The sequence below is a fragment of the Procambarus clarkii genome, chromosome 5, assembly GCF_040958095.1.
Source record: "Procambarus clarkii isolate CNS0578487 chromosome 5, FALCON_Pclarkii_2.0, whole genome shotgun sequence".
NCBI classification, from domain to species: domain Eukaryota; kingdom Metazoa; phylum Arthropoda; class Malacostraca; order Decapoda; family Cambaridae; genus Procambarus; species Procambarus clarkii.
The window spans coordinates 1,552,013-1,578,887 of record NC_091154.1 but is presented as its reverse complement, the minus strand read 5'-3'; the positions used below and the strand labels follow the sequence as shown (position 1 = coordinate 1,578,887).

Genomic DNA, 26,875 nt, shown 5'->3' with positions numbered 1-26,875 from the left:
AGCAATTTAATGTATACATAAGATGAGACATCCAGTGTTGACTGTAGCGAAATACCTTTCACTGGTGGTTCCCAGAACTACCGAGAGGGGCCCTTCATGAGCTATCAGATTACCAACCACTGGAGCAACACAATATTACTACACTAGTAATGGAGTGTGTGCAGAAGAAACGTGTAATCAAGATATCAAAACAATCGTGATAAAAACCCAAACGTAGTGTAACTTCTCACCTGGATAGTGTTCTGGAGTAGATAGTTTGAATCGGCCACACTGTGGAAATGTGAGTAGTCACCGTGGTCCTTACTTGCCTTATCTTGGGCTTCCATTAACTCTGTTGAAAAGTAAGATGAAAATGGTAAAAATATAGGAGTCGTACTAGAATAATTATCAGTGTTATGATGTCCATTCAACCTTATCAACACAACTTACGTACCTTCTTTCACAACAACCAAGTCATCACAAGTGTTGCTCTCTGAGTCAGTATGCACATCATCGTCCTGTAACGTTCAAAATATGCAGAGAATAAGTCACAATGATAATGCTGAAAACAAATTACTCCACTCCCAGACATACAAAATGAATGCAATGCCCTACCTTGAGATGATTTCGGAGCTTAGCAATGTTGTCAACTCGGTTGTCAACCAGGCCTCCTCGTTGCTAGACTGGTCAACCAAGGTGTTGGACGTGGCAACTCGCAGCCTGGTGTATGAATCACAGCCCGGTTGATCAGGTATCCTTTTGGAGGTGCTTATCGAGTTCTCTCGTGAACACTGTGAGGGGTCGGCCAGTTATGTCACTTATGTATAGTAGAAGTGTGTTGAACAGTCTCGGACCTCTGATGTTGATAGAGTTCTCTCTCAGAGTACCTGTTGCACCTCTGCTTTTCAACTAACCAAATACAAAAAGAATTTCAAATTCAATCAAAACCAAATACAAAAGAATTTTCCATTAATGTTTTTGTTTATTTTCAGGTTATTATTATGTATTATTAGTATCATCTTAACTCTTGTGGGTGTGATGAGATCTGCCATATATGTTTATTTTAGTTTGTGTGTGTTAGGGTATTAGGTATGCTTAGGGGTCCGTCTCGCCATGCCCTGTGGCTGGGGGGATCGGGCTCCGAAGCTACATAAAAACCCTATACCCCCCCGAAGTGGCAAGGGAAGTTAGGGGACAAAAAAAAAAAAAATAGTTACAGGATGAGAGCTATGCTCGTAGAGTTCCATCTTCCCAAGTACACTTTGTTGTACAGTACAACGCTTTGAAACTACTGACGGTTTTGGCCTCCACAACTGTCTCCACTTGACTATTTCCAACCGTCTACCACTACTTTGCATAAGAAAACCTTCTAATAATTTTGGCACCTTTCTTCATTTTTTGGCACCATTTACATCACAGTCAGGGGTCTTCCATAATACTATTATCACTAAATAATAGCATGTACATATATATTATGGCATTTTTTGGTGATGCTGTGGTCACAAGCTGAAAACCAGTACTCTGAGCTCATGCTACGTGCGCCAGCCTTGGTGGCTCACTCAGTACTGAGGACCTCACACCCAGGAATGTGGCCCACAATTTTGTTTAAAATGGCGTCTGTTTACAAGAGCCCTGATGAAGGTGAGATGAACCCCGTGTATCCGCGGGCCGTTTAAATCTTGCTTAGTACTCCAACACGTCATATGACGTGATGTGCAATTGAAGGGTTAAGGCACTCTACACACTAGAGTGGTTAAATCTTCTGAAAACCATTTTAGGTTCGATTAAGAATTCTCTAGGTCTCTTATACACCTAATTTACTTGTAAAGATCTGCACTTCATACATGATGTATGGAGATGCTCCAAACATGATGTATGGAGAGGCTCCAAACATGATGTATGGAGAGGCTCCATACATGATGTATGGAGAGGCTCCATACATGATGTATGGAGAGGCTCCATACATGATGTAAGGAGAGGCTCCATACATGATGTAAGGAGAGGCTCCATACATGATGTATGGAGAGGCTCCATACATGATGTATGGAGAGGCTCCATACATGATGTATGGAGAGGCTCCATACATTATGTATGGAGAGGCGCCATACATGATGTATGGAGAGGCTCCATACATGATGTATGGAGAGGCTCCATACATGATGTAAAGAGATGCTCCATACATGATGTAAGGAGAGGCTCCATACATGATGTATGGAGAGGCTCCATACATGATGTATGGAGAGGCTCCATACATGATGTATGGAGAGGCTCCATACATGATGTAAAGAGATGCTCCATACATGATGTAAAGAGATGCTCCATACATGATGTAAGGAGAGGCTCCATACATGATGTATGGAGAGGCTCCATACATAATGTAAGGAGATGCTCCATACATGATGTATGGAACTCTCCATAAATGATGTATGGAACTCTCCATACATCATGTATGGAGATGCTCCATACATGATGTACAGAACTCTCCATACATGATGTACAGAACTCTCCATACATGATGTATGGAACTCGCCATACATCATGTAAGGAAAGTTACACTGATCCAGACTCGATTCAGGATGTTTAACATGCAACCAAGCATGTTTAACTTAAGATTTCTACCCTATATGCTATATCTAAAATCTGTGTATTCAACGTCAGGACAAATGGTAACCTGATGTACGTTATTTTTTATGTGATCCCACATGCTTGTTGCTTCGTGAATTTTGTCATCAGGTTTGCTAGACCTCTTATCTTAAGGATACCTTGAGATGATTCCGGGGCTTAGCAACCCCGCGGCCCGATCGTCGACCAGGCCTCCTCGTTGCTGGACTGGTCAACCAGGCTGTTGGACTCGGCTGCTCGCAGCCTGAAGTGTTAGTCGCAGCTAGGTTGATCAAGTATCCTTTGGAGATGTTGGTCAAGTTCTCTCTTGAACACTGAGGGGTCGGTCAGTTATGCCCCTTATCCTTATGTGTAGTGGAAGCGTGATGATACAGTTCTCTCTCAGAGTACATGATGCACCTCTGCTTTTCAACGGGGATATTCTGCATATCCTGCCATGCCTTCTGGTCTCATGTGATGTATTTCTGTGTGCAGGTTTGGGAATAGCCCCTTCTACTATTTTCCATGTGTAAATTTTTATGCATCTCTCCCGCCTGTGCTCAAGAGAAAACAGATTTAGGCTCTTTAGTCGGTCCCAATAGTTTAAATGTTTTACTGAGTGGATTCTAGCAGTAAAGGCTCTCTGCATGTTCTCCAGGTCAGCAATTTCTCCAGATTTGAAAGGGGCTGTCATTGTGCAACAGTACTCCACTCTAGAGAGCACAAGTGTCTTGAAAAGTATCATCGGTATAGCATCTCTAGTGTGAAAAGTTCTTGTTATCCAACCTGTCATTTTTCTTGCAGTTGTGACAGCTACTTTATTGTGTTCTTTAAAGGTAAGGTCTTCCAACATGAGTACACCCAGATCCTTTACATTGCCTTCCCGTTCTATGTTATGGTTTGACTGCATGTTGTACGTGGTTTCTGTACATGATACGCATGATAAAGATAACGATAACATTTTGAACATGATTACAAAAATACAATTGCTAAATCTTATTTCATCTTTAGCATGCACATCATTAATTAATCTGTAGATGCTCACCATAGGCAACTTGGCCCATTCTCTCAATTTGCCACTTAAAATAAAAATACAACTGTTTTGCCTACCCAGAAATGTATGAACCTTAGCCTCCCACCTAACCTATCAATGTTGTTTGTATAGCAAACAAATATTATAATGCTTTATTTTTTAATAATGCAGCACCTCACAACTTTAGTGCATTGATACAATCCCTAAAAAATTAGGCAAGGGGACTGGTTTCACAACAACAAAACCGTATTAGGCAAGGGGACGAGTTTCACAACAAAACCTTGTTAGGCAAGGGGGATGAGTTTCACAACAAAACCTTGTTAGGCAAGGGGGACGAGTTTCACAACAAAACCTTGTTAGGCAAGGGGGATGAGTTTCACAACAAAACCTTGTTAGGCAAGGGGGACGAGTTTCACAACAAAACCTTGTTAGGCAAGGGGGACGAGTTTCACAACAAAACCTTGTTAGGCAAGGGGGATGAGTTTCACAACAAAACCTTGTTAGGCAAGGGGGATGAGTTTCACAACAAAACCTTGTTAGGCAAGGGGGATGAGTTTCACAACAAAACCTTGTTAGGCAAGGGGGATGAGTTTCACAACAAAACCTTGTTAGGCAAGGGGGATGAGTTTCACAACAAAACCTTGTTAGGCAAGGGGGACGAGTTTCACAACAAAACCTTGTTAGGCAAGGGGGATGAGTTTCACAACAAAACCTTGTTAGGCAAGGGGACGAGTTTCACAACAAAACCTTGTTAGGCAAGGGGGATGAGTTTCACAACAAAACCTTGTTAGGCAAGGGGGATGAGTTTCACAACAACAAAACCATATTAGGCAAGGGGACGAGTTTCACAACAACAAAACCTTGTTAGGCAAGGGGACGAGTTTCACAACAACAAAACCATATTAGGCAAGGGGACGAGTTTTACAACAACAAAACCATATTAGGCAAGGGGACGAGTTTTACAACAACAAACCATATTAGGCAAGGGGACGAGTTTTACAACAACAAAACCATATTAGGCAAGGGGACGAGTTTTACAACAACAAAACCATATTAGGCAAGGGGACAAGTTTTACAACAACAAAACCATATTAGGCAAGGGGACGGGTTTTACAACAACAAAACCATATTAGGCAAGGGGACGGGTTTTACAACAACAAAACCATATTAGGCAAGGGGACGGGTTTTACAACAACAAAACCATATTAGGCAAGGGGACGGGTTTTACAACAACAAAACCATATTAGGCAAGGGGAAGGGTTTTACAACAACAAAACCATATTAGGCAAGGGGACAGGTTTTACAACAACAAAACCATATTAGGCAAGGGGATGGGTTTCACAACAACAAAACCAGAATGCCACTCACCTCATATTTTAAGTAGCTTAGAGGCTTGTTGATCTTACGTTTGTGGAACCAATTAACTCCCTCCAGCATTTCAGCATCATCAAGCTTCCTCAGCCGGACAGAGCACGACTTACCTTCAAAAGTAAAATCTTATTACCAATTATAAACTTTACAACTATTAAATAGAAACCTTTAATTTTGTTTAAACCATGTTATAGAAATGCATTTGAAGCACAAATGAAGAGAATATCTCAAAACAACGTGGCTGAAACAAAATGATCAAACTGCACATCAAAAGATGTAGAAACAATGACGTTCCGGGCCATCCTGGACCATTGTGTGTGATAATGGTCACATACGACTTGATAATGGTCCAGGATGGACCGTAACATTGTCGTTTCTCCATCTTCTGATGTGTGGTTTGACCATCATATCTTCAGCCACGTTATTGTGACTTATCGTATGCATATGGCTGATACAAATAATTCAATCCCCCACACAAAATGAAAGTCACTACATCATAAATGTCCAGGAGGGACCAAAACCTTATCACTTATTACAAACGCATGGGTTGGGTTATAAGCGAGAGAATATTACAAAAGAATAACTTTGTGCCTGAATGCACTCAATTGTATCGACATGCTGGGGATGTTACACAGGAAAAATCATAGTCCACCATGGATGAGAGAGACCACTATACAGAGCACCACTTGGTTTCCGAACTTTAGTTATCCGAAACTTCCAGTTTCCCGATATGGGTTGGAGAGTCATGCTACACGAACAAAGTTCGGGTAGGAAGTGGTCCGCCAAGCGTCGCACCGGCCCGTGGTGATGGGTGGGAGATAGTCCAGTTTTGCCCACTGACCATGTTGGGCGCCACTACTCTTAAGAGTGCCTTCTACCCTGTGATTTCACAGATTCACGGCCTATTATTCCTGTTATTTTGATTTGTCATGAGGCTGGAGAGTTCATTCTGTGATTTTGTTTTACATATCTGCACAATCAAGAAACATCTGTGCACCATGTCGGCTCCAAATGCACGCAATGCATTGCGTCAATGATTGCTGACTGGTGGGTGGATGGATGGGAGCTTAGATGGGAGGCAGTATGAGAGGGAGAATTAGTGAGAAAGGGAGGGGGAAGGTAGGCAGGAAGGAAGTCTCCGTGGTGTAGTGGTAAGACACTCGCCTGGCGTTCCACGAGTGCTTTGTCATGGGTTTGTATCCTGGCCGGGGAAGATTTACTGGGCGCAATTCCTTAACTGTAGCCTCTGTTTAACTCAACAGTAAAATGTGTACTTGGTTGTAACAACGATTCTTCGCGGCGGGGATCGTATTCCAGGGACCTGCCCGAAACGCTACGCATACTAGTGGCTGTACAAGAATGTAACAATTCTTGTATATATCTAAAAAAAAAAAAGAAAAAAAAAAAAAAAAAATTCTATGAATCTGTCGATTTTTAACCTTAGAATTTTTTGTTAAATTTAAAAAATCTCTCTCTCCATTTTCCTCCATTTCTCGTTTACGAACTTACACAATAACTGACGGGTATCGTCCCCAAGGGGTTCGGAAACCAAGTGGTGCTCTGTACACACAGAAATCACAATAGCGTGACATATCAAATAACAAATCCACAAGGGCCGTGATGAGGGTTTGAACCTACATCTGGGATGATCCCGGATGTAGGTTCGATCCCTCATCACGGCCCTTGTGGATTTGTTCTTAGAGCAAATCCTTAGCTTAGGGTATGGTTTGGATGTTTTACCTGGATACAAGAATGAGAATAAGTATAGGAATATAAGAATAAAGAAACTGCACAAGGCCTAATGGCATATATGAGGCAGCTCTTATTTATATCCACCCAAGCTCATTCTTAACCATGTCTGCTCTTATTTATATCCACCCAAGCTCATTCTTAACCATGTCTGCTCTTATTTATATCCACCCAAGCTCATTCTTAACCATGTCTGCTCTTATTTATATCCACCCAAGCTCATTCTTAACCATGTCTGCTCTTATTTATATCCACCCAAGCTCATTCTTAACCATGTCTGCTCTTATTTATATCCACCCAAGCTCATTCTTAACCATGTCTAATCTACGTTGAGAACACTCCAGCGGCTCTGCATCTATTATGTATTGAAGCCAGTACAGTACTATACAATATCAAGGACGTAGGGGGGGGGGGGGAAACTGCTATTTTTGTGTTTTTTTTTTTTTATCAAGTTTTGATACAGTATTACATTTATATACAGGTTTCTGGCATTACTTTAGGTTGTGATACAGTATTTGTATGTTTCATAAATTTTTCTTGCTGTGTATAATTTGTGAAGGTCTAAGGTACAAGATTAGTAAATATTACTTGACCTGGCCTCCTTTATCTTACCTTTAGGGCAGACATAATGTACTCACCAAGTATGGCAGGCAATGTACTCACACAGCAAGAAAATGTAACATTTTACTGGACTTTAACTGGAGAAGTAAGGCAGACAATATACTGTGCCTGCCCAGTATGACAGACAATGTACTCCCCCCAGTAATTATACTCACTCAGTAAGTCCGAGATAATAACCGAGGGGTCCCCAGTCGCAGCCTCGCTTGTCCCAGCCAAAGTGGTATCTGTACCAACAGTCCCAGCCACAGCCTCGCTTGTCCCAGCCAAAGTGGTATCTGTACCAACAGTCAAGAAAGTTCAACGTGCAATCTTCTAAAATAGTAAAAATTTTATTACGATGTGGAGAATTATACATAATATTTTGTAAAAATCAGAAATGAAATTTCATTTTCAAAGAATTCTCAGGAGATAACTAACTAGCACAAAGATCCCACCTTGGTCGTATATTTGCGAGAGTGGTGCTGTGTGTGTGTTACTAGCACCACTCACAGTACCAACAGAAGAGGCACTTGGGTGCCTAGTGAGAGATGGTGCAGCCACATTTACACCCTCCAACTTGGGAGACCCATCCTGTGATGCCTCGGCAACTGTCAGCTTGAGTCTTAAAAAAATGTTGAATGTAATGAAATGCCATTTTCTGGGCGAGTCCCGGAGGCTCCCTGGAGCTTATTGGGCTAATGTATGTTATATTAGACCAGGACATTAGCTATGTAGTTCAAACCTATCAGGGACCATGAGCTAGAACCTGGCCCCTTTAGAGAGGTTTCAGGGAGCAATGGCCCTGGAAAACGCCCTTGTGGTTGGGGTTTTTTCATATCTGCCATCGACCGGGGTTAGGCACCCAGAAAGGTAGGCATAACAAAACAAACCCCACATGATAAGAAACTAATAACAAAAACCAAACAGAGAGGTAGAACTCCCTACAATTACAAGGAAAGAAGCAAACGTAACACACTACTGCCGCGCCGCCCTCCCCTCTCTGAGAGGGAGAGGGGGGAGGGCCCCCCAGACCTCACAGCACTGGCAGCATAGCACTTCAGTTCAGAAGCTAAGCTTCAACAAATGCGAAAAAAATGTTGACCGGTGGGAGGGAGGGTTGCCAGGAAGCCTCCGGGGCTCACCCAGAAAATGGCGTTTCATTACATTCAACACTGGTTTTCTGAGGGGAGCCCCTATGACTCCCTGGAGCTTCATACCCAAAGAGAACGAAAAGAAAGGGCTGACCCGGGAGGCGGCCGCCACAAACTTCACAACACGAAGACGAGACAATAGGCTGCAACCTGCGTCCCAAAGCAACATGAAAACGCCCAGGAACAGACAGGCTAACAAAACAACAGGCGGCCAGGACCCTGTGTGACCTCCAAATCCCCATGCCTGAATATGAGCCAAAGACATGTTACCAAACACAGCAGCCAAAGCTGCAAATGGCCGAACGGCACGGGCGCAAGGATAGATCGCAGGCTGGTTAAACTGAATAACCCTGCGGACGACCTGGGAGACCCGAACCCTGGAACAGGGAACTAGGAAAACCAGATCAACCCAAAGCTCATCCCCAGCCACCACAACCGAGGCACGCAGGCAATTTCGAAGAGCCGCAACCAACACAACACATGATGCACCCCTGGCCAAACCAACCAAGCATTAATAACCCAAGGACCCCTCTGGAAAGCAGCCGTCTCGAATTTTGCCAGAAAAGACGGAAAAGGCTGCAAACGTACAAACCTACCACCAGTACCAAAAGAGCACAAACCCCTGTGCCGGAGGAGAGCCGTAAGCTCACCAACCGGACCCCTAGAGGCCAATGTGAACAAAAACTGGGCAGTCAAAAAACAATCTTGAACCAAAGGGGCCACCACAAACCAAGGAGAGGGAGAGGAAAGATAAGAAAGCACCCTGACCAAGGACCAGGATGTCTCAGGCGGCACATGAGCAGGCCGGAAGTGAAACAAAGCACGAAAAAGCATACGGAACAGGGCAGATGTGATGTCCACCCCGAATGCAAGCTGGAGCGGCTCCACCAGCGCCGCACGATACAAGGCATCAGTAAGAAGCTTCAAAGAAAATGATAAGAAAATGTAAGTAAGAAAATGACGGTCCCCAAAAACCAAGAGAGGACCAGACAACCTGGTGCAAAAAAAGAATAAAACTTACAAAGAGCAAGAAAATAGTGAAAAGAAATCAGTCGATACAGTCGCTGAGATGAAGCTCACAGGTGGGACACCATCAACGAAGCCACCTGATCACCATAGATATGGTGATACACCCCCATCAAAAGACCAGACGCGAAGAGCAGAGGAGAAGGCCGAACCAGCCAAGTACCGGACTAGTCCGACCTGCTAAAAAGAGACGGAGCCGCGGGAAAAGCCCCGGTTCGGACACCGATCAAGCAGCATCTGAAAACAAAACTGGGCCAGCCACCAACGGGCCACGATGACTACTCTCCCTGGGAAGGACTCCAACCGAGCCAGAACCCAAAACAACAGCTGGACCAGGGAAAGAGGGACAGGTAACTCCACCTCGACCAATCCTGCCGAAAGGCATCCACCCTGAATGCCTCATAGGCAGGGAAGGACGCCACATAGAATGGAAGTTGTTGAGACCACCCCGACGCGAAGAAGTCCATGTACGGGAGTCTGCATGTTTGGCAGAGCCAATGAAACAAGTCGGCGATGACCAGCCAATCCGTGAACAGAGGAATGAACAGAGACAGGCCGGCCGCCAGGACGTAGGACACTCCCCGGACATGAACCGCATGGGGAGATAAACCCCGAGAACCCAGCAGATGAGCCACTCGAAGGGATCAACCCCAAAGAGGAAAGGACCAAACAAAACCCCCGTGGTTCCGCAATGAACCACCAGAGAACAGTCCGAATGGAGTCGGATGGTAGAGCCCCAAATGACCCGAACCCTCCGAAGTGCAAACCAGACATCTGCGAACTCCCGAATCGTGCTGTGAACCCGACAGAAGAACAGACCCCACCTTCCCTAAAAGTCCCAAAACAAGCCCCAGCCAGGCCCGAACCCCGGACGGAACCACATGGAATGTCCTCCAGTTCACCAGGAACCTGAACCCGGCGATCTGGAAAGAACCACACCCCTGGTGAGCAGACAGGCGGACCGACTGGGTGCCCACACCAGCCAGTCGTCGAGGTAGGCCAAAACCGAATCCCGAGCAGATGCACACAGGTCACCAAGATCCAGTAAAAATGCGAAAACACATGAGGTGCCAAGAACAAACTAGGGAAGGCAACAAAAGTGGCAAGCCTGAAGCCCCACCACCAACTGTGCCAGTCCCGGAACCCTGGAGAGAAACGTGCCAAGAAGTGACCCGGAGGTCCAGGGACACCAACCAGGCACCCAGCCCCAACAGAAGCTGGACAGGAGACAATAGTCATCCGAAGAGGGGCAAAGAATTCAAGGCGCATACTGAACAAGTACAGAAGAACCGCAGATCTGTAAAGTCCAGTGTCGGCACAAGAAACATTGCCGTAACAACCGTGGACATCTGCAAGAGAAAACCAGATAGTTACCTCCAAGTTGACAAGACGAAGCGCAGGGGGAGAAGCCCACCCCGCCATCCCTGAACTCCCAAAGGGGGAGGAGCCGCCCAATGCCACCAGAGGCCGGAAGACAACCAAAAACGCCCACGAACTGAGGGACCAAGCGCGAGCCAACAGAGCAAGCCGCCCTCCCAGCGCCCCGTCAACAGCGAAGGGATCGTAGCCCTTTCCGAAAGCAAAGTATATATATATATATATATATATATATATATATATATACAAATTAAAAAAAATAAAAAGAAAGAAAGAAAAGACAAGCCGCTGACCGGTGGGCAGAGAGCACCGTGCCGGCAAGACTAAGAAGGCACCAAGAGAAAACAAAAAACACACCAAAAGGGCTGAGAAGCGTCTGTCCCGGTTGACATTAGCTTACGAACTGAAGTGCTATGCAGCCGGTGCGATGAGGTCTGGGAGCCCCTCCCCTTTCCCCTCTCGGGGAGGGGAGGGCTGCACGGACGAGTGACGCGGCAGTAGTGTGTTATATTTGCTTGTTTCCTTGGGATTGTAGGGAGTTCTACCTCTCTGTTCAGTTTTTATTCTTAGTTTCTTACCATGTGGGGTTTGTTTTGTTATGCCTACCTTTCTGGGTGCCTAACCGCGGTCGATGGCAGACAAGGAAAACCCCAACCACGGGGGTTTTCCAGGGCCATTGTTCCCTAAAAACCTCTCTGAAGGGACCAGGTTCTGGCTCATGGTCCCTGGTAGGTCTGAACTTCATAGATAATGTCCTGGTCTAATAAAACATACATTAGCCCGTTAAGCTCCAGGGAGCCATAGGGGCTCCCCCTCAGAAAAAAAGGAAAAACTGCAATTGAATGAAAACACTGGTTATGGAAAGCAAGTATTTAAAGCATATTAAGTACTGTATATAATTTATATACAGTACCTTGTATTCACCTAGTTGTGCTTGCGGGGGGTTGAGCTCTGCTCTTTCGGTCCATCTCTTAACTGTGAATCAACGATCAATTTTTTTTCACACACACACACACACACACACACACACACACACACACACACACACACACACACACACACACACACACACACACACACACACACACACACACAAAAAAAAAAAAAAAAAAAAATGGATGAAAAATTTTCTGACTGATAGAAAAATGAGGGCAGTAATCAGAGGCAATGTATCGGAATGGAGAAATGTCACAAGTGGAGTACCACAGGGTTCAGTTCTTGCACCAGTGATGTTTATTGTCTACATAAATGATCTACCAGTTGGTATACAGAATTATATGAACATGTTTGCTGATGATGCTAAGATAATAGGAAGGATAAGAAATTTAGATGATTGTCATGCCCTTCAAGAAGACCTGGACAAAATAAGTATATGGAGCACCACCTGGCAAATGGAATTTAATGTTAATAAATGTCATGTGATGGAATGTGGAACAGGAGAACATAGACCCCATACAACCTATATATTATGTGAGAAATCTTTAAAGAATTCTGATAAAGAAAGAGATCTAGGGGTGGTTCTAGATAGAAAACTATCACCTGAGGACCACATAAAGAATATTGTGCAAGGAGCCTATGCGATGCTTTCTAACTTCAGAATTGCATTTAAATACATGGATGGCAATATACTAAAGAAATTGTTCATGACTTTTGTTAGGCCAAAGCTAGAATATGCAGTTGTTGTGTGGTGCCCATATCTTAAGAAGCACATCAACAAACTGGAAAAGGTGCAAAGACATGCTACGAAGTGGCTCCCAGAACTGAAGGGCAAGAGCTACGAGGAGAGGTTGGAAGCATTAAACATGCCAAAACTAGAAGACAGAAGAAAAAGAGGTGATATGATCACTACATACAAAATAGTAACAGGAATTGATAAAATCGACAGGGAAGATTTCCTGAGACCTGGCACTTCAAGAACAAGAGGTCATAGATTTAAACTAGCTAAACACAGATGCCGAAGAAATATAAGAAAATTCACCTTCGCAAATAGAGTGGTAGACGGTTGGAACAAGTTAAGTGAGAAGGTGGTGGAGGCCAAGACCGTCAGTAGTTTCAAAGCGTTATATGACAAAGAGTGCTGGGAAGACGGGACACCACGAGCGTAGCTCTCATCCTGTAACTACACTTAGGTAATTACACTTAGGTAATTACACACACACGGGACACCACAAGCGTAGCTCTCATCCTGTAACTACACTTAGGTAATTACACACACACTGACTCACACTTCACTGACAACTCACATAGAGGAGGTGAGAAAATATGAGAAAGACAAGAACCGCTCCTTTAGGGTGACGTTTAATGGAGTGAGAAACATGATGGAAGTGCTAAGAAATGCCAGGAAATTGCAGAGTGATGAGGTTAGCAAATTTTGGTCAATAAGACAAGACCTCTCCAAGGAAGACAGAGAAAAGCTGAAAATGAACCTAATTGAGGCAAAACGTCTAAATGGGGATAGAAATGAAGAAGACAAATTCTTTTTTTTACAAAGTGACAGGGACTGGAAAGCTTGTGAAATGGTACATAAAAACAAAGCAACAAGATCAGTAGTGGAAGGGGAAGTAAAGAGCAAAGGAAAAGGGAACACGTTCCTGAAAATTGTATGTACCAACATAGATGGAGTGAGGTCAAAAACTTTAGAGTTGCAAGATATAATCCAGCTTAGGGTCCCAGATATTGTCGCATTATCAGAGACGAAACTTGAAGGAAATATATTAAATGAAGTCATATTCCCAAGAGGCTATTCAGTTTGGAGATGTGACAGGAAAACTAGGAAGGGAGGAGGAGTGGCTGTACTGGTGAAAAAACACCTGAAGGTAAGAGAGTTAATATTTGAAAACCCTCGAGATATTGACATAATGGCATTGCAGGTCTGGAATCAGAATGATAAGCTGATAAATTTAAATGCCTACAGCCCACCAGCAAGCAACACATGGACAAAGGATGAACTGGATGACAAACGAGAGGGCCTCATAATGGTCATGAGAGATATTATTGTACAGGCAGATAAAGATAAATCACGACTGGTGATACTAGGGGACTTCAACTTTAAAGCAATAGACTGGGAGGCCTATGAAGCAAGAACAGAGGATTTTTGGACATGCAGATTTGTGAACCTCATTCTGGAGACATTCTTCTATCAACACATAAAGCAGGCCACAAGAATGAGGGAAGGAGATGTACCGTCAGTACTGGATCTAGTATTCACCAGGAAAGAAGAAGAGATATTTGACATCCAGTACCTTCCTCCCTTGGGAAAGAGTGATCACGTCCTGTTAGACATTGATTATGCTTTAAGATATCATCTAGAAGAAAATGGGGACATTGAAAAAGTTGATAAACTCGATTTAAGGAGAGGTCACTATGGGGAACTTCGAAAAAATTTTAATGAGTGTAATTGGACAGACTTGTTGCTAGGCAAGGAAGTGAATGAGATGTATGTCAAGTTTTGTGAAATATATGATAAAGGCACAAAAAAAATTATACCAAAAAAAAGAGATGCAGAACTAAGAAACAGGATTGGTTCAACAGAAATTGCAAGAGGGCCAGAGACCAAAAGACACAAAAATGGAATCAATACAGGAAGAGGCCAAACCCCCAAACATACCAGCGATACAAAGATGTGAGAAACAACTACACGGCAGTGAGGAGACAGGCAGAAAGAAATTTTGAAAAAGGGATTGCAGACAAATATAAAACAGAACCAGGTCTATTCTATAAATTCATAAACAACAAATTGCAGGTAAAGGATAATATTCAGAGGTTGAAAATGGGAAATAGATTCATAGAAAATGAAAAGGAAATGTGTGAAACATTAAACGAAAAGTTCCAAAGTGTGTTTGTACAAAATGAAATCTTCAGGGAACCAGATACAATAAGAATTCCAGAGAACAACATAGAGCACATAGAGGTGTCTAGAGACGAAGTGGAAAAAATGTTCAAGGAGCTAAATAAGAACAAAGCAATTGGTCCAGATGGAGTTTCACGATGGGTTCTGAGAGAATGTGCACCTGAGCTCAGCATTTCACTTCAACTGATTTTTCAGGCAACCCTGTTTACAGGAGTTGTAGCTGATGTGTGGAAAAAGGCTAACATAGTTCCAATCTACAAAAGTGGAAGCAGGGAAGACCCCCTCAATTATAGACCGGTATCATTGACAAGTGTAATAGTCAAAATATTGGAAAAAACAATTAAAACTAAATGGGTAGAACACCTGGAGAGAAATGATATAATATCAGACAGACAGTATGGTTTTCGATCTGGAAGATCCTGTGTATCGAATTTACTCAGTTTCTATGATCGAGCAACAGAGATATTACAGAAAAAGAGAAAGGTTGGGTTGACTGCATCTATCTGGACCTAAAAAAGGCTTTCGACAGAGTTCGACATAAGAGGTTGTTCTGGAAAATGGAAAACATTGGAGGGGTGACAGGTAAGCTTCTAACATGGATGAAAAATTTTCTGAGTGATAGAAAAACGAGGGCAGTGATCAGAGGCAATGTATCGGACTGGACAAATGTCACAAGTGGAGTACCACAGGGTTCAGTTCTTGCACCAGTGATGTTTATTGTCTACATAAATGATCTACCAGTTGGTATACAGAATTATATGAACATGTTTGCTGATGATGCTGAGATAATAGGAAGGATAAGAAACTTAGATGATTGTCATGCCCTTCATGATGACCTGGACAAAATAAGTATATGGAGCACCACTTGGCAAATAGAATTTAATGTTAATAAATGCCATGTTATGGAATGTGGAATAGGAGAACATAGACCTCACACAACCTATATATTATGTGAGAAATCTTTAAAGAATTCTGATAAAGAAAGAGATCTAGGGGTGGTTCTAGATAGAAAACTATCACCTGAGGACCACATAAAGTATATTGTGCGAGGAGCCTATGCCACGCTTTCTAACTTCAGAATTGCTTTTAAATACATGGATGGCGATATACTAAAGAAATTGTTCACGACTTTTGTTAGGCCAAAGCTAGAATATGCAGCGGTTGTGTGGTGCCCATATCTTAAGAAGCACATCAACATACTGGAAAAGGTGCAAAGACATGCTACTAAGTGGCTCCCAGAACTGAAGGGCAAGAGCTACAAGGAGAGGTTAGAGGCATTAAATATGCCAAATTTAGAAGACAGAAGAAAAAGAGGTGATATGATCACTACATACAAAATAGTAACAGGAATTAATAAAATCGATAGGGAAGATTTCCTGAGACCTGGAACTTTAAGAACAAGAGGTCATAGATATAAACTAGCTAAACACAGATGCCGAAGAAATATAAGAAAATTCACTTTCGCAAACAGAGTGGTAAACGGTTGGAACAAGTTAGGTGAGAAGGAGGTGGATGCCAAGACCGTCGGTAGTTTCAAAGCGTTATGATCATTAGTTTATCATCCTCATGGCAGATCTCTGTAGTGCTATTATGTCAACTTCTTGTGGATTGGCAGTCATTATTTCCTTCACTTTTAGATGTTCTTTCACCAGCACAGCAACGCCACCGCCTTTCCTAATTTTTCTGTCCCGTCTCCAAATTGAGTAGCCCCTTGGGAATATGACCTCATTTAAAATAGAATCTTCAAGTTTTGTCTCCGTGAGTGCAACAATGTCTGGTGTCTGCAGCTGTATTACATCACTTAACTCCTGTATCTTTGATCTTACTCCATCTATGTTGGTGTATGTAATCTTGAGGAACTTGTTCCCCCTCTTCTTATTTTTCACTCCCCCTTTCTCTAATGATTTTGTTGGTTTGCCTTTATGTACCACTTTACTGGCCTGCCTACCCCTATCACTTTGTAGAAAAAAGAATTGATTTCTTCTTCATTCCTGCTCTCATTTAAACGTTTTGCCTCGGCGAGGTTCAGTTTCAGCTTCTCTCTATCTTCTTTTGAAAGATCTCGTCTTAACGACCACACTTTCCCATCCTCATCACTTTGTAATTTTCTAGCATTCCTTAGTACTTCTTCCATCTGTTTGGCACCATTTAGGGTGATCCTCAAAGGTTGATCTTTCCCTGTTACATATCTGCCTATTCTCCTGTAGTCGCAGACATTCTCTATGGTTGTAAGACCTTCCACGAGGCCAACAATTTTATCTACTACTTTCGCTTCTTCTACAGCTCTTTCTGACCTAGATGTTATCTCCTTTTCTTTGCAGCCAAAAATGATCAGGGACTTACTCCTATCAACTGTGTTTTGCACCAACTTCGAGTTAGATGCCAATTCTTTCCTCACTTCTAGCCTAATGTTTGTTTTATCTTGGTTGCTGCAATGTTTGGCTTCCTCTACTGCTGCTTCTATTTTTTCCTTCTCCTTGGCCACTTGTGCATAAGTGAGTTGCATATCTTTCTTGCACTGTTCTATTCCCTGTGTAACTTCCTCCATCTGTGCTGACAAAAGCTGTTTCTCCTGCTGAAATTCCTTACCTAACCTATTGTAGTCATTTATGTTTAAATTTACTTTAACTTCTTCCAAAACTATTTTTAAGAGTCTATTTTCTTCTTCCATGGCTTTGCAATTTGTTTCCAATTGAATTTTATCCTTGTGCAAGTCTTTCACTAAACCCTCAAGACATACAACTTTGCTATTTAAATGGTCATTACTTTCTTTCAATTTACTAATTATTTCTACATGAGAGGTCACAATAGTATCTAATTTTACCACCTTGTTGTATAGACTGGTTATCTCAATGCTTTCTTCACTGAATCCAGCAAAATCAAGCTCTGTTTTGTATTTCCTCTTGCAGGCGGCCATCTTGAATGTTGTTCTCTGGTGTGTTTTACTTTAACTGTATTCCGGGTCTTTTTTTTTGGGGGGGGGGGGGCAGAAATTAAATAACGAGGCACATAAGAAATGGACATACCTTTTGACGTTGTGAGTGTAGCCAATCTTAAGAGATCGTTTCTGCTCTCGATTGTGAGGAATATATGCTTGTGCTATTAACGTATTCTCGTGTTTTGGAACGAGCTTCCAGAAGATTTTCCTTCCTTGTTTTGTGAAACTGAAGTGTCGACGATACCTCAAGTTAGCCTCGACGGAGTTCTGAGGAAGACAAGGATATTAGTGCCCCCGAATAATCTAACCTTGTTTCCTGCCGACAATTAATTGGTCGGAAAAATACAATTCCACGACAAACAATCAGGAAATGTGCACAGATAACACATCCTAAAGGTTAAACATACAAATATCACTGATACCGTAGTTTAATACTCTACGACTATTACTCTTATTGCCTGTATTAACCCTTAACCCCTGTACTGTGCCCCTATTAAACTTGCACTGTCTCTGGTGCTACCCAGTTCCCCCAATATATGTACCTAAGCCATACAATCTTTATCTTTGTCATCATTGCTATCACCTTATATCATGCTTGTTATAATGAGTACATAGTTTACTGCATTATTCCTTGAAATGATCCTCAAATTGTGCTTCAATGAACCAGTTGATAACCCTCAAATTTTACCCTAGTGTACTTACTAATCTTTGTCATTACTGTATTGTGTATTAATCTAATCTGTGTATTGTGTCAAATTTTCTTACAATATACCTGTAAACTTTATTTCTCAATTTTGCTGGAAATTAATTACAGTACTTAAAATTACCTATAATGGGGCCTCGACTTACGATGCTAATCCATTCCCAGAGACGAATCGTAACTCGAAATATCTTAAGTCGAAGCGATTTTTCCCATAAGAAATAAAGGGAATTGAATTAATCAGTTCGCCACCCTCCAAAATATTAACATACAAATACATTTTATACTGAATACAATTTTTTTTTTTTAACTACAATACAGTACCTAAGTTTATCTTACCTTTATGGAGGGCTCTTGATGGCGTATGGAAGATGGTGATGAGGGGGGAGGAGGAGAGTTGTTACTGTTTGGAAGGGGAGTCCCCTTCCATTATCACATTAGGCAGTGAGGCCTTCACTGGTGTGCACTTCCTGGCACGTTTTGCCTGAATACCACTAGGACCTGGTTGTGGTTCAGTCCTTGTTTGTCTCACTACAAATTTGTCAAGAGACATTTGTTTTTCCCTTTGTTTTAACATTTGTCTGTAATGATGCATCACAGTGTCATTGAATAGGTTAAGGCAACGGCCTACTGCAGCTTGATTTGGGTGAGTCGTTTCAGCAAAGGTTTGCAATTCTTCCCATGCTGCACACATTTTCTTAATTGTTGAGGAAGAGACATTCTGTACTCTTGTTTCTGCTCTATGGTCATCCTTACATGGGTTTTCATATGTTGAGTCTTACCACTGACTTCCCTGGGACTCATGGCGTGATATATAATAATTACTTTAAAGTTCAAAATGCAAAAAATCACCACAAACGCGGAATTTCTTATAGGCGTGATCGTCACTAAGCGGGCAGCTGTAGTAAACTGAGGCAGGTCGGACCGTGTAACCGGGAACCACACGCTCTGTCAACTCGAACGTGTACCAACAAATATCGGAAGTCGACGACACCATCGGATGTCAAGTCGCATTTTTCGATCAAATTTACATCGTAAATCGAAATTACCGTAAGTAGGGGCAATCGTAAGTCGAGGTGCCACTGTACTTAAAATTATCTGTTAGAATAAGGACCCGCCCGAAACGCTATGTGTGCTAGTGGCTTTACAAGAATTTAAAATCATCATTGCTATGTACAGTACTCTCTTAACCCCCAATGTACCTTCTAGTATATACATAAAAAAATAAATAAATCACTAGAGGGTTATGTGGCTTACTAAGGCCCTAGAAGAAAAGTGAGCAACTCAGGATTTGTTTTTCTAAGATGGTCGATGGTTACTGGAGGCCCGAGGAAGCAAATGTGAGCCTTGTGTGTGCATGTGTGTTTTACATTTCATGATAGGCTTGATTCATAACGAGAACACAGGAGGAAATCACATACGTTATCTAGTGCAGAGTAGGGGTTTATCAACGAAACCTCTAGTCTACCTTCAGCTGGTTTCTTGGGGGTCAGTGTCCCTGTGGTCCGGCCTTAATCTAGATCACAAAACATAAACACACAGGCGACACAAAACAAAGGGAAAATTAGATAAAATAATACAGTAAACAACTTGATTATATTACAGTACCTGCCAAAGTTTGTTTTCTGGGTGGAAATGTGGGTTGTGTTCCATGATGTATGCCAATATGTCTTTCAGACACAACTGTTTCTCTTCTGAAGATGATATTGCTTGAATAATCAATTGTTTAAAGGAAAATGCGTTGGGTGACGAATCCTGGAAAGATCACAATACATCAAGGATTAATAATATATTATTATTATTATTATAATATATATATATATATATATATATATATATATATATATATATATATATATATATATATATATATATATATATATATATATATATATATATATATATATATATATATATATATATACACACACACACACACACACACACACACACACATATACATACTGTAACCCCGCGATTATCCGGGATTCAAACATCCGGAAAACGCCCTTATACGGCCAAAATCGTGATAGGATAAAGTTATCACAATATCCGGCCAAAATGGCCACAGGAACTGGATAAAAGCTGGTTTGGCTGGATGAATATTCGGCCATACCGTATTAATCCCGTCTGTGGCTCTAGACGCATGGTGGAGGAAGGGGTGTGGTGGGTGGGTGGTGTTGGGAGGGTGGGAGGGGAGCGTCGGGAGGGACCACCTGGGTACAGGAATTACCATTAATTTTAGAACACTTAATCATAGCCAAAAACAAATGAAATAAGTACTAGTAATTATGTAATAACAAATAAATAAGTTTCCTAAAAGTAATGTGCACAGGCTGAAGTTTCCTTAAAAAATATTGAGTTTTTTCCTCCTGGCGGCCTACGTAACGTGCTATAGCTGCCCCATCCCAAGTGGACCCGTCCAACACTGGTCAACCCATGTGCGTCCGTTCCTCGTGTTATACACAGTGCTGCGCCATTAGTGAAATATTTTTTTAAATAACTTTTTTATTTTCATAGTAACTTTGAACATTTTTGGCCAAGACTATGTCTGGTAGCAGCATCAATCGTTCTGGTGGTGTTTAGAGGAAGAAGGTTGTCTTACCAATTAAAGACAAGTTATGTGTTGTTCAACCAGTGAGGCGTCACAGGCAGCCAAAGGCCTTCAACAAGTGAGGCGCCACAGGCAAGCCAAGCGCCTTCAACAAGTGAAGCGCAAGCAAGCGCCTTCAACAAGTGAAGCGCAAGCAAGCGCCTTCAACAAGTGAAGCGCAAGCAAGCGCCTTCAACAAGCGAGGTGTCACAAGCAAGCCAAATGCCTTCAACAAGTGAGGATTCACAGGCAAGCTAAGCGCCTTCAAGTGAGGCGCAAGCAAGCGCCTTTAACAAGTGAGGCATCACAAGCAAGCCAAGCGCCTTCAACAAGTGAGGGCATGCAAGCGCTTCAACAAGTGAGGCGTCACAGGCAAGCCAAGCGCCTTCAACAAGTGAGGGCATGCAAGCGCTTCAACAAGTGAGGTGCAAGCAAGCGCCTTCAACAAGCGAGGCCTCACAGGCAACCCAAATGCCTTCAACCAGTGAGGCTTCAGCAGCTGGCAGTCAAAACTAACTTTGCTTAATGAACTGTAGAGTAATTTTAAGTGTTAATTTAAGTGTTGTGTTAGTATAGGTTATGTAAATTGTTAAGAATTCTTAACTTCAAGATGTGTGGCATCAATCAAGAAGACAAACACCAACAAGGTAAGTTGAGGTTTCTAGTTGAATATTTAATAATTATATTTATGGCAAGGCAATTCAAATTATGTTGTTTGTAGTATAAAAATAGTTGGAAATTGTCACTTTTCGACTCGTAGGTGAAAAAGTACTATTATCCGAAAAATGTGATAATCCGGCTGGGGGTCCTTCCCATATAGTCCGGATGATCGAGTGGAGACAGTATATATATGAGAACAAGCCTGAATGGTCCCCAGGACTATATGCAACTGAAAACTCACACCCCAGAAGTTACTCGAACCCATACTGCCAGGAGCAACGCAACTGGTATGTACAGGACGCCTTAATCCACTTGACCATCACGACTGGACAAAAGGAAGTGATAGCCGAAGCTATTTGAACCACTTCCCCGCCGGTACTCGGATGGTAATCTTGGGCATAGCATTTTATCAAATCACCTCATTCTTTGGGGCACACGTGAGGAACACAAATGCGAACATAAAGAAAAAGCCTGAATGGTCCCCAGGACTATATACAACTGAAAACTCACCCCAGAAGTGAACATGCGCTATCAAACGCATGTTCGCATTTGTGTTTTCCTTAACCTTTTCAATGACACTGTGATGCATCACTACAGACAAATATTGAAAAAATTTGGGTCTCCGGGTCTCACCCAGAAAATGGCATTTCATTACATTCAACACTGGTATTCTGGGGGAAGCCCCCTTCGGCTCCCCAGAGCTAACTACCCACAGATGAAAAGCACCCGGTCCAAAGACCAGGATGGCTCAGGAGGCACATAAGCAGACTGGAGATGAAACAATGTCCGAGACAGCTTGCGGAACGGGGCAGAAGTAACATCAACACCGAAAGCAAGCTGAAGTGGCTCCACCAGCACCGCATGATATGAGGCGACAGTATTTGGCATAAGATTACTGTCCCGGAACAATCAAGAGAGAAAGGACAGAACAACCCTATCAGAGACCGAAGAACACCTACGCAGAGATAGGAAGAACCGGAAGGACCGCCAGGAAACTTCATACTGCCATCGAGATGAAGCACGCAGGTGGGAGACCAACAATAAAGCCACTTGCGCACCATACAAGTGATGATAAACCCGAGACAAAAACTCCAGACGCAAAGACTCAAGGAGAAGACCAAACCAGCTTCATACCGGGCTGGACCAATCCGCTAAAAAAGCCGGGGCCGCGGGAAGACCTTCGGGTTCGAACACCGAGCAAGCAGCGCCTGAAACCAAGGCTGGACCAGCCACCAAGGAGCCAGTAGGACAACTCTTCCCTGGTAAGTCTCTAAGCGAGCCAGGACCTGGAGCAACAGCTGAACCGGGAGAAAGAGGTACAGGTAACCCCACCTCGCTCAGTCCTGCATGTAGGCGTCAACCCCGACGACCTCGCAGTCGGGAAAGGGTTACTTTACCTTGAGGTGCTTCCGGGGCTTAGTGTCCCCGCGGCCCGGTTGTCGACCAGGCCTCCTGGTTGCTGGACTGATCAACCAGGCTGTTAGACACGGCTGCTCGCAGCCTGACGTATGAGTCACATATACTGGAAGACACCTCAACCACGCCGACACGAAGATCCACGTCTGGAGTCCTGAACGTCTGGCACAGCCAACGAAAAGAATTGGCATCGACCGTCCCTTTCGTGGAATGGGAAGGAAATGAGACAGGCCGTCTGCCAGAACGTTGGACACTCCCCAGACGTGAACCGCCAGGAGAGCCAAACCCCCGAGAACTTAGCAGATGAGTCACCCGAAGTGACCAGCCCCAAAGAGCCAAGGACCGCATCCAACTCTCCTCGGTTCAAGCAATGAACCGCTGGGGAGCAGTCCGAATGGAGTTGGATCGTCGATCCGTGAGCGACTCGAACCCTCTTTAGCAACATCCACACCGCCGCGAACTCCCCGACTGTGCTGTGAGCCTGACGGAAGGACAGACCCCATCGCCCCTGGCCAGCCTGGTGAGCACTGGTCACAAAGCCCCAGCCAAGAGACGACGCGTCTGTGAACACATCAAGCGAGGACTCGGGCAGGCGCCAGGGCACTGAACCCCGAAAAACCCGAAGAGGAAGCCGGCAACACAGCAACCGACACAAAGCCCCTGGAGGCCAAACCCAACGGCCGCGAGAGAGGCAGAAGGGACATCCCCGAAGGAACCAGAACAGCTGACGAAGCCACACCCAACCCGGCGGTTAGACCATCATGGCAAAGTTCAGGCTCCCACACAAACACTCGAGCAACCGCCGCGTGACCCGGGAACCCCTCAGAAACAGACAAAGGTGGGACCGCAGATGAAGCGGTCCCACCTTCGTATGTTTCATATGATACAGTATGTATGATCATATGAAGTATGATCATATGATACGTGGAATGCTTCTAAGCACACGGGGGTTTCAACAGGCCATTGCTCCTCGTGCCCCTCTGAGTGGGGCCAGGTTCTAGCTCGTGGTCCCCGGTAGGCAAGAACCCCAATCGAACTGACCTATGCCATGGTCTAATACATACATATCAGCCCAGGCATAGCACCGGGGAGCCAGAGGGGCTCTCCACAGAAATACAGTACATTCATTAATTATTATTACAAATTTCCCAGGCACAGTCTGTAATGTGGTCTGCTTGTATACACAAAAATTTGGGACATTTTGAACTGGAAGATCTTGTGTAATAAATCTACGTAGCTTTTATAATATTGCCATTTAGATTTTACATTGAAAGAGATGATTGGGTTGACTGGACCTAAAAAGGCTTTTGACAGTACCACACAAGAGGTTGTTCTGGAAACTGGAACATGCTAGAGAGGTGACATGGAGATTGGTGACATGGATGAAAATGTTCTAACTGCCAGAAAGATGCGGATGGTAATCAAAGCAATGAATCCGACTAGAGGAGTGTTAATAGCAGAGTACCACAGGGTTCAGTTCTTGCACCTGTAATGTTCATCGTCTACATAAATGATCTACCAGGAGTACAGAATTATATGAACATGTTTGCGGATGATGCAAAGCTGCTAGGGAAGATAGGAGATGTAAATGATTGTCACACCCTTCAATAGGGCAAATCAATAGCAGATTTGAGTACTGTACTGTACTGTAAAAGGAAATGTGGGAGGGCGGGGTGGAGAGGAGTAGAAGTCTTGACACAGCTGCTGCCTCGCCTGTCAATACATAATCCAGAAACTTATTCACTCTAATTTATTATATTTATATTGCCACCAAGAGGGTATTGCAGGTGGAGTGCCCAGTGACAGCTTCTGTGCCCATCTCCCAACCTACCTGGTCACCTCTTTGCCTGTACTTCACGTATTTTCTTGTAAAGTTGTCGCGACATTTTTTGTACTTCCCGGCTTTTCCTGTAAATACAATTAAATGTTTGGGTTTAAATGACATCTATTTTCTTCATGACAAAGTATACTACTGTACAACTAGACAAAGTTCAGTCATGTTTTGAGAAAAACATTTGTGGTTTTCTATGATACAAACATTGTAAAAAACAGGCTCAGGCTGGAGAATAAAGGTAACAGACAATAGAGATAAAAGCAACATTGGATAGCATTGTCATCAGGGAGGAGGAAGTAGGTCCACACCTAATAAAAGCAACATTGGATAGCAACGTCATCAGGGAGGAGGAAGTAGAACTTCGCCTAATAAAAGCAACACTGGATAGCAACGTCATCAGGGAGGAGGAAGTAGAACTTCGCCTAATAAAAGCAACACTGGATAGCATCTCATCAGGGAGGAGGAAGTCCACATCTAATAAAACTGCTGTAGATGCAGCAAAGGCTGAAGAGAAACACCAGACATAACCATAGCTAATAAACAGAGGACACAGGGAGCTACTTAGTAATCAAACTAGAACCAACAAAATACTGGAAAAACAAGAATGCTATATTATAGAAAAAAGTTAATTATAGGAATAGGGTCTAAGACCTGAACAAATTTTCACCATGCTACATTATCACTCTTCTTTAATTATACCTAACCCAACCTGACCCAGCCCAACCTAACCAAAACAAGAGAAATTATTGGATTTTATATAAGGCATACAAACTGTGTGATGGCATCATGTGGTAATAATTTTAGCCCAGTTCAGGTTTTAGATTCAACTGAAATGTAGTGCCAATATTCAAGGGAAGACAGGAAGCCCTAAACTACAGTCTGGGCCTCACTAACGTGCACATAATGCATAGTACTCATGTCTTACATAGTGAAGGTTTTGTGCCATTTAGGTCTTGGGAGCCCGGGTCGTGACCTGGTGGTTGGGTCTACCCAGGTACCACAAGACCCAGTCATCAAAGCCGACCCATAAAATATCCTATATTCTATATATTCCCTAAAATACAGTGGCACTTTGACTTATAATAATTTTGAATTATGATATAAATTTGATCAGAAAATGAGACTTGACTTACGATAGTGTCGTCGACTAACGATATTCGTTGGTATGTGTTCGAGTCAACCAAGCACATGGTTCGTGGTCACGCAGGCAGACCTGCCTCAGTTTACCAGACAACCTGTTCTCACACTTTCGTATAGTCAATATTGACTTATTAAATACGTGCATATGTGACATACTAAACATACTAGTTTACCTTGAAAAGCTTCATAGAAAACACCGACCTTACCTAACCTTCTTAGTATGTTAAGATAAGCATCTTATTGCTTCGCAATTACAATTATTACTTAACCTATTATTGGTATAAGTTACCTATTATAGGTATAGGTTAAGTAATAATTGTAATTACGAAGCAATAAGATGCTTATCTTAGGTTAGGTAAGGTCGGTGTTTTCTATGAAGCTTTTCAAGGTAAACGAGTATGTTTAGTATGTCACATATGCACGTATTTAATAAGTCAATATTGACTGTAAGAAAGTGCGAGAATGGGTTGTACCAGAGTCACTCGCTTAGTGACGATCACGCTTGTAAGAAATTCCATTATTTCAGTGATTTTTTGTTTTTTGAACATAAAAGTAATTATTATATATCATGCCATGGTCCTAAGAAAGTCAGTGGTAATGTTCAACCTAAGAAAACACGTGTGAGGATGACCACAGAGGAAAAACAAGAGGTCTTTCGTAAACAGGAAAATGGTATGAGGGTTGTTGACGTACAGGAAGTTCCTTCCTCATTTATTATGAAAATGTGTGCAGCATGGGAAGAACTGCAAACTTTTGCTGAAACTAATCACCCAAATCAAGATTCTGTAGGCCGTTGCCTTAACCTTTTCAATGACACTGTGATGCATCACTACAGACAAATATTGAAAAAATTTGGG

General features: G+C 42.9%; 1 protein-coding gene across 6 annotated transcripts in view; it reads right to left on the bottom strand.

The window, feature by feature from the left end:
- The window catches only part of LOC123764483 (uncharacterized), a 126,832-nt gene that overhangs the window by 8,333 nt on the left and 91,624 nt on the right, over window positions 1-26,875 (bottom strand). For 4 of the 6 annotated variants that reach the window (XM_069337969.1, XM_069337987.1, XM_069337978.1 and 1 more), the window contains 8 exons: window positions 24,876-24,952; window positions 19,984-20,130; window positions 17,764-17,942; window positions 7,789-7,955; window positions 7,510-7,629; window positions 4,982-5,094; window positions 434-497; window positions 231-331 (listed from right to left, as the gene is read on the bottom strand). In XM_069337969.1, the coding sequence (XP_069194070.1) occupies window positions 231-331; window positions 434-497; window positions 4,982-5,094; window positions 7,510-7,629; window positions 7,789-7,955; window positions 17,764-17,942; window positions 19,984-20,130; window positions 24,876-24,952 (968 nt within the window). The remainder of the gene's footprint in view (window positions 1-230; window positions 332-433; window positions 498-4,981; window positions 5,095-7,509; window positions 7,630-7,788; window positions 7,956-17,763; window positions 17,943-19,983; window positions 20,131-24,875; window positions 24,953-26,875) is intronic. The other 2 variants (XM_069337974.1, XM_069337980.1) reach the window with 1 other exon arrangement.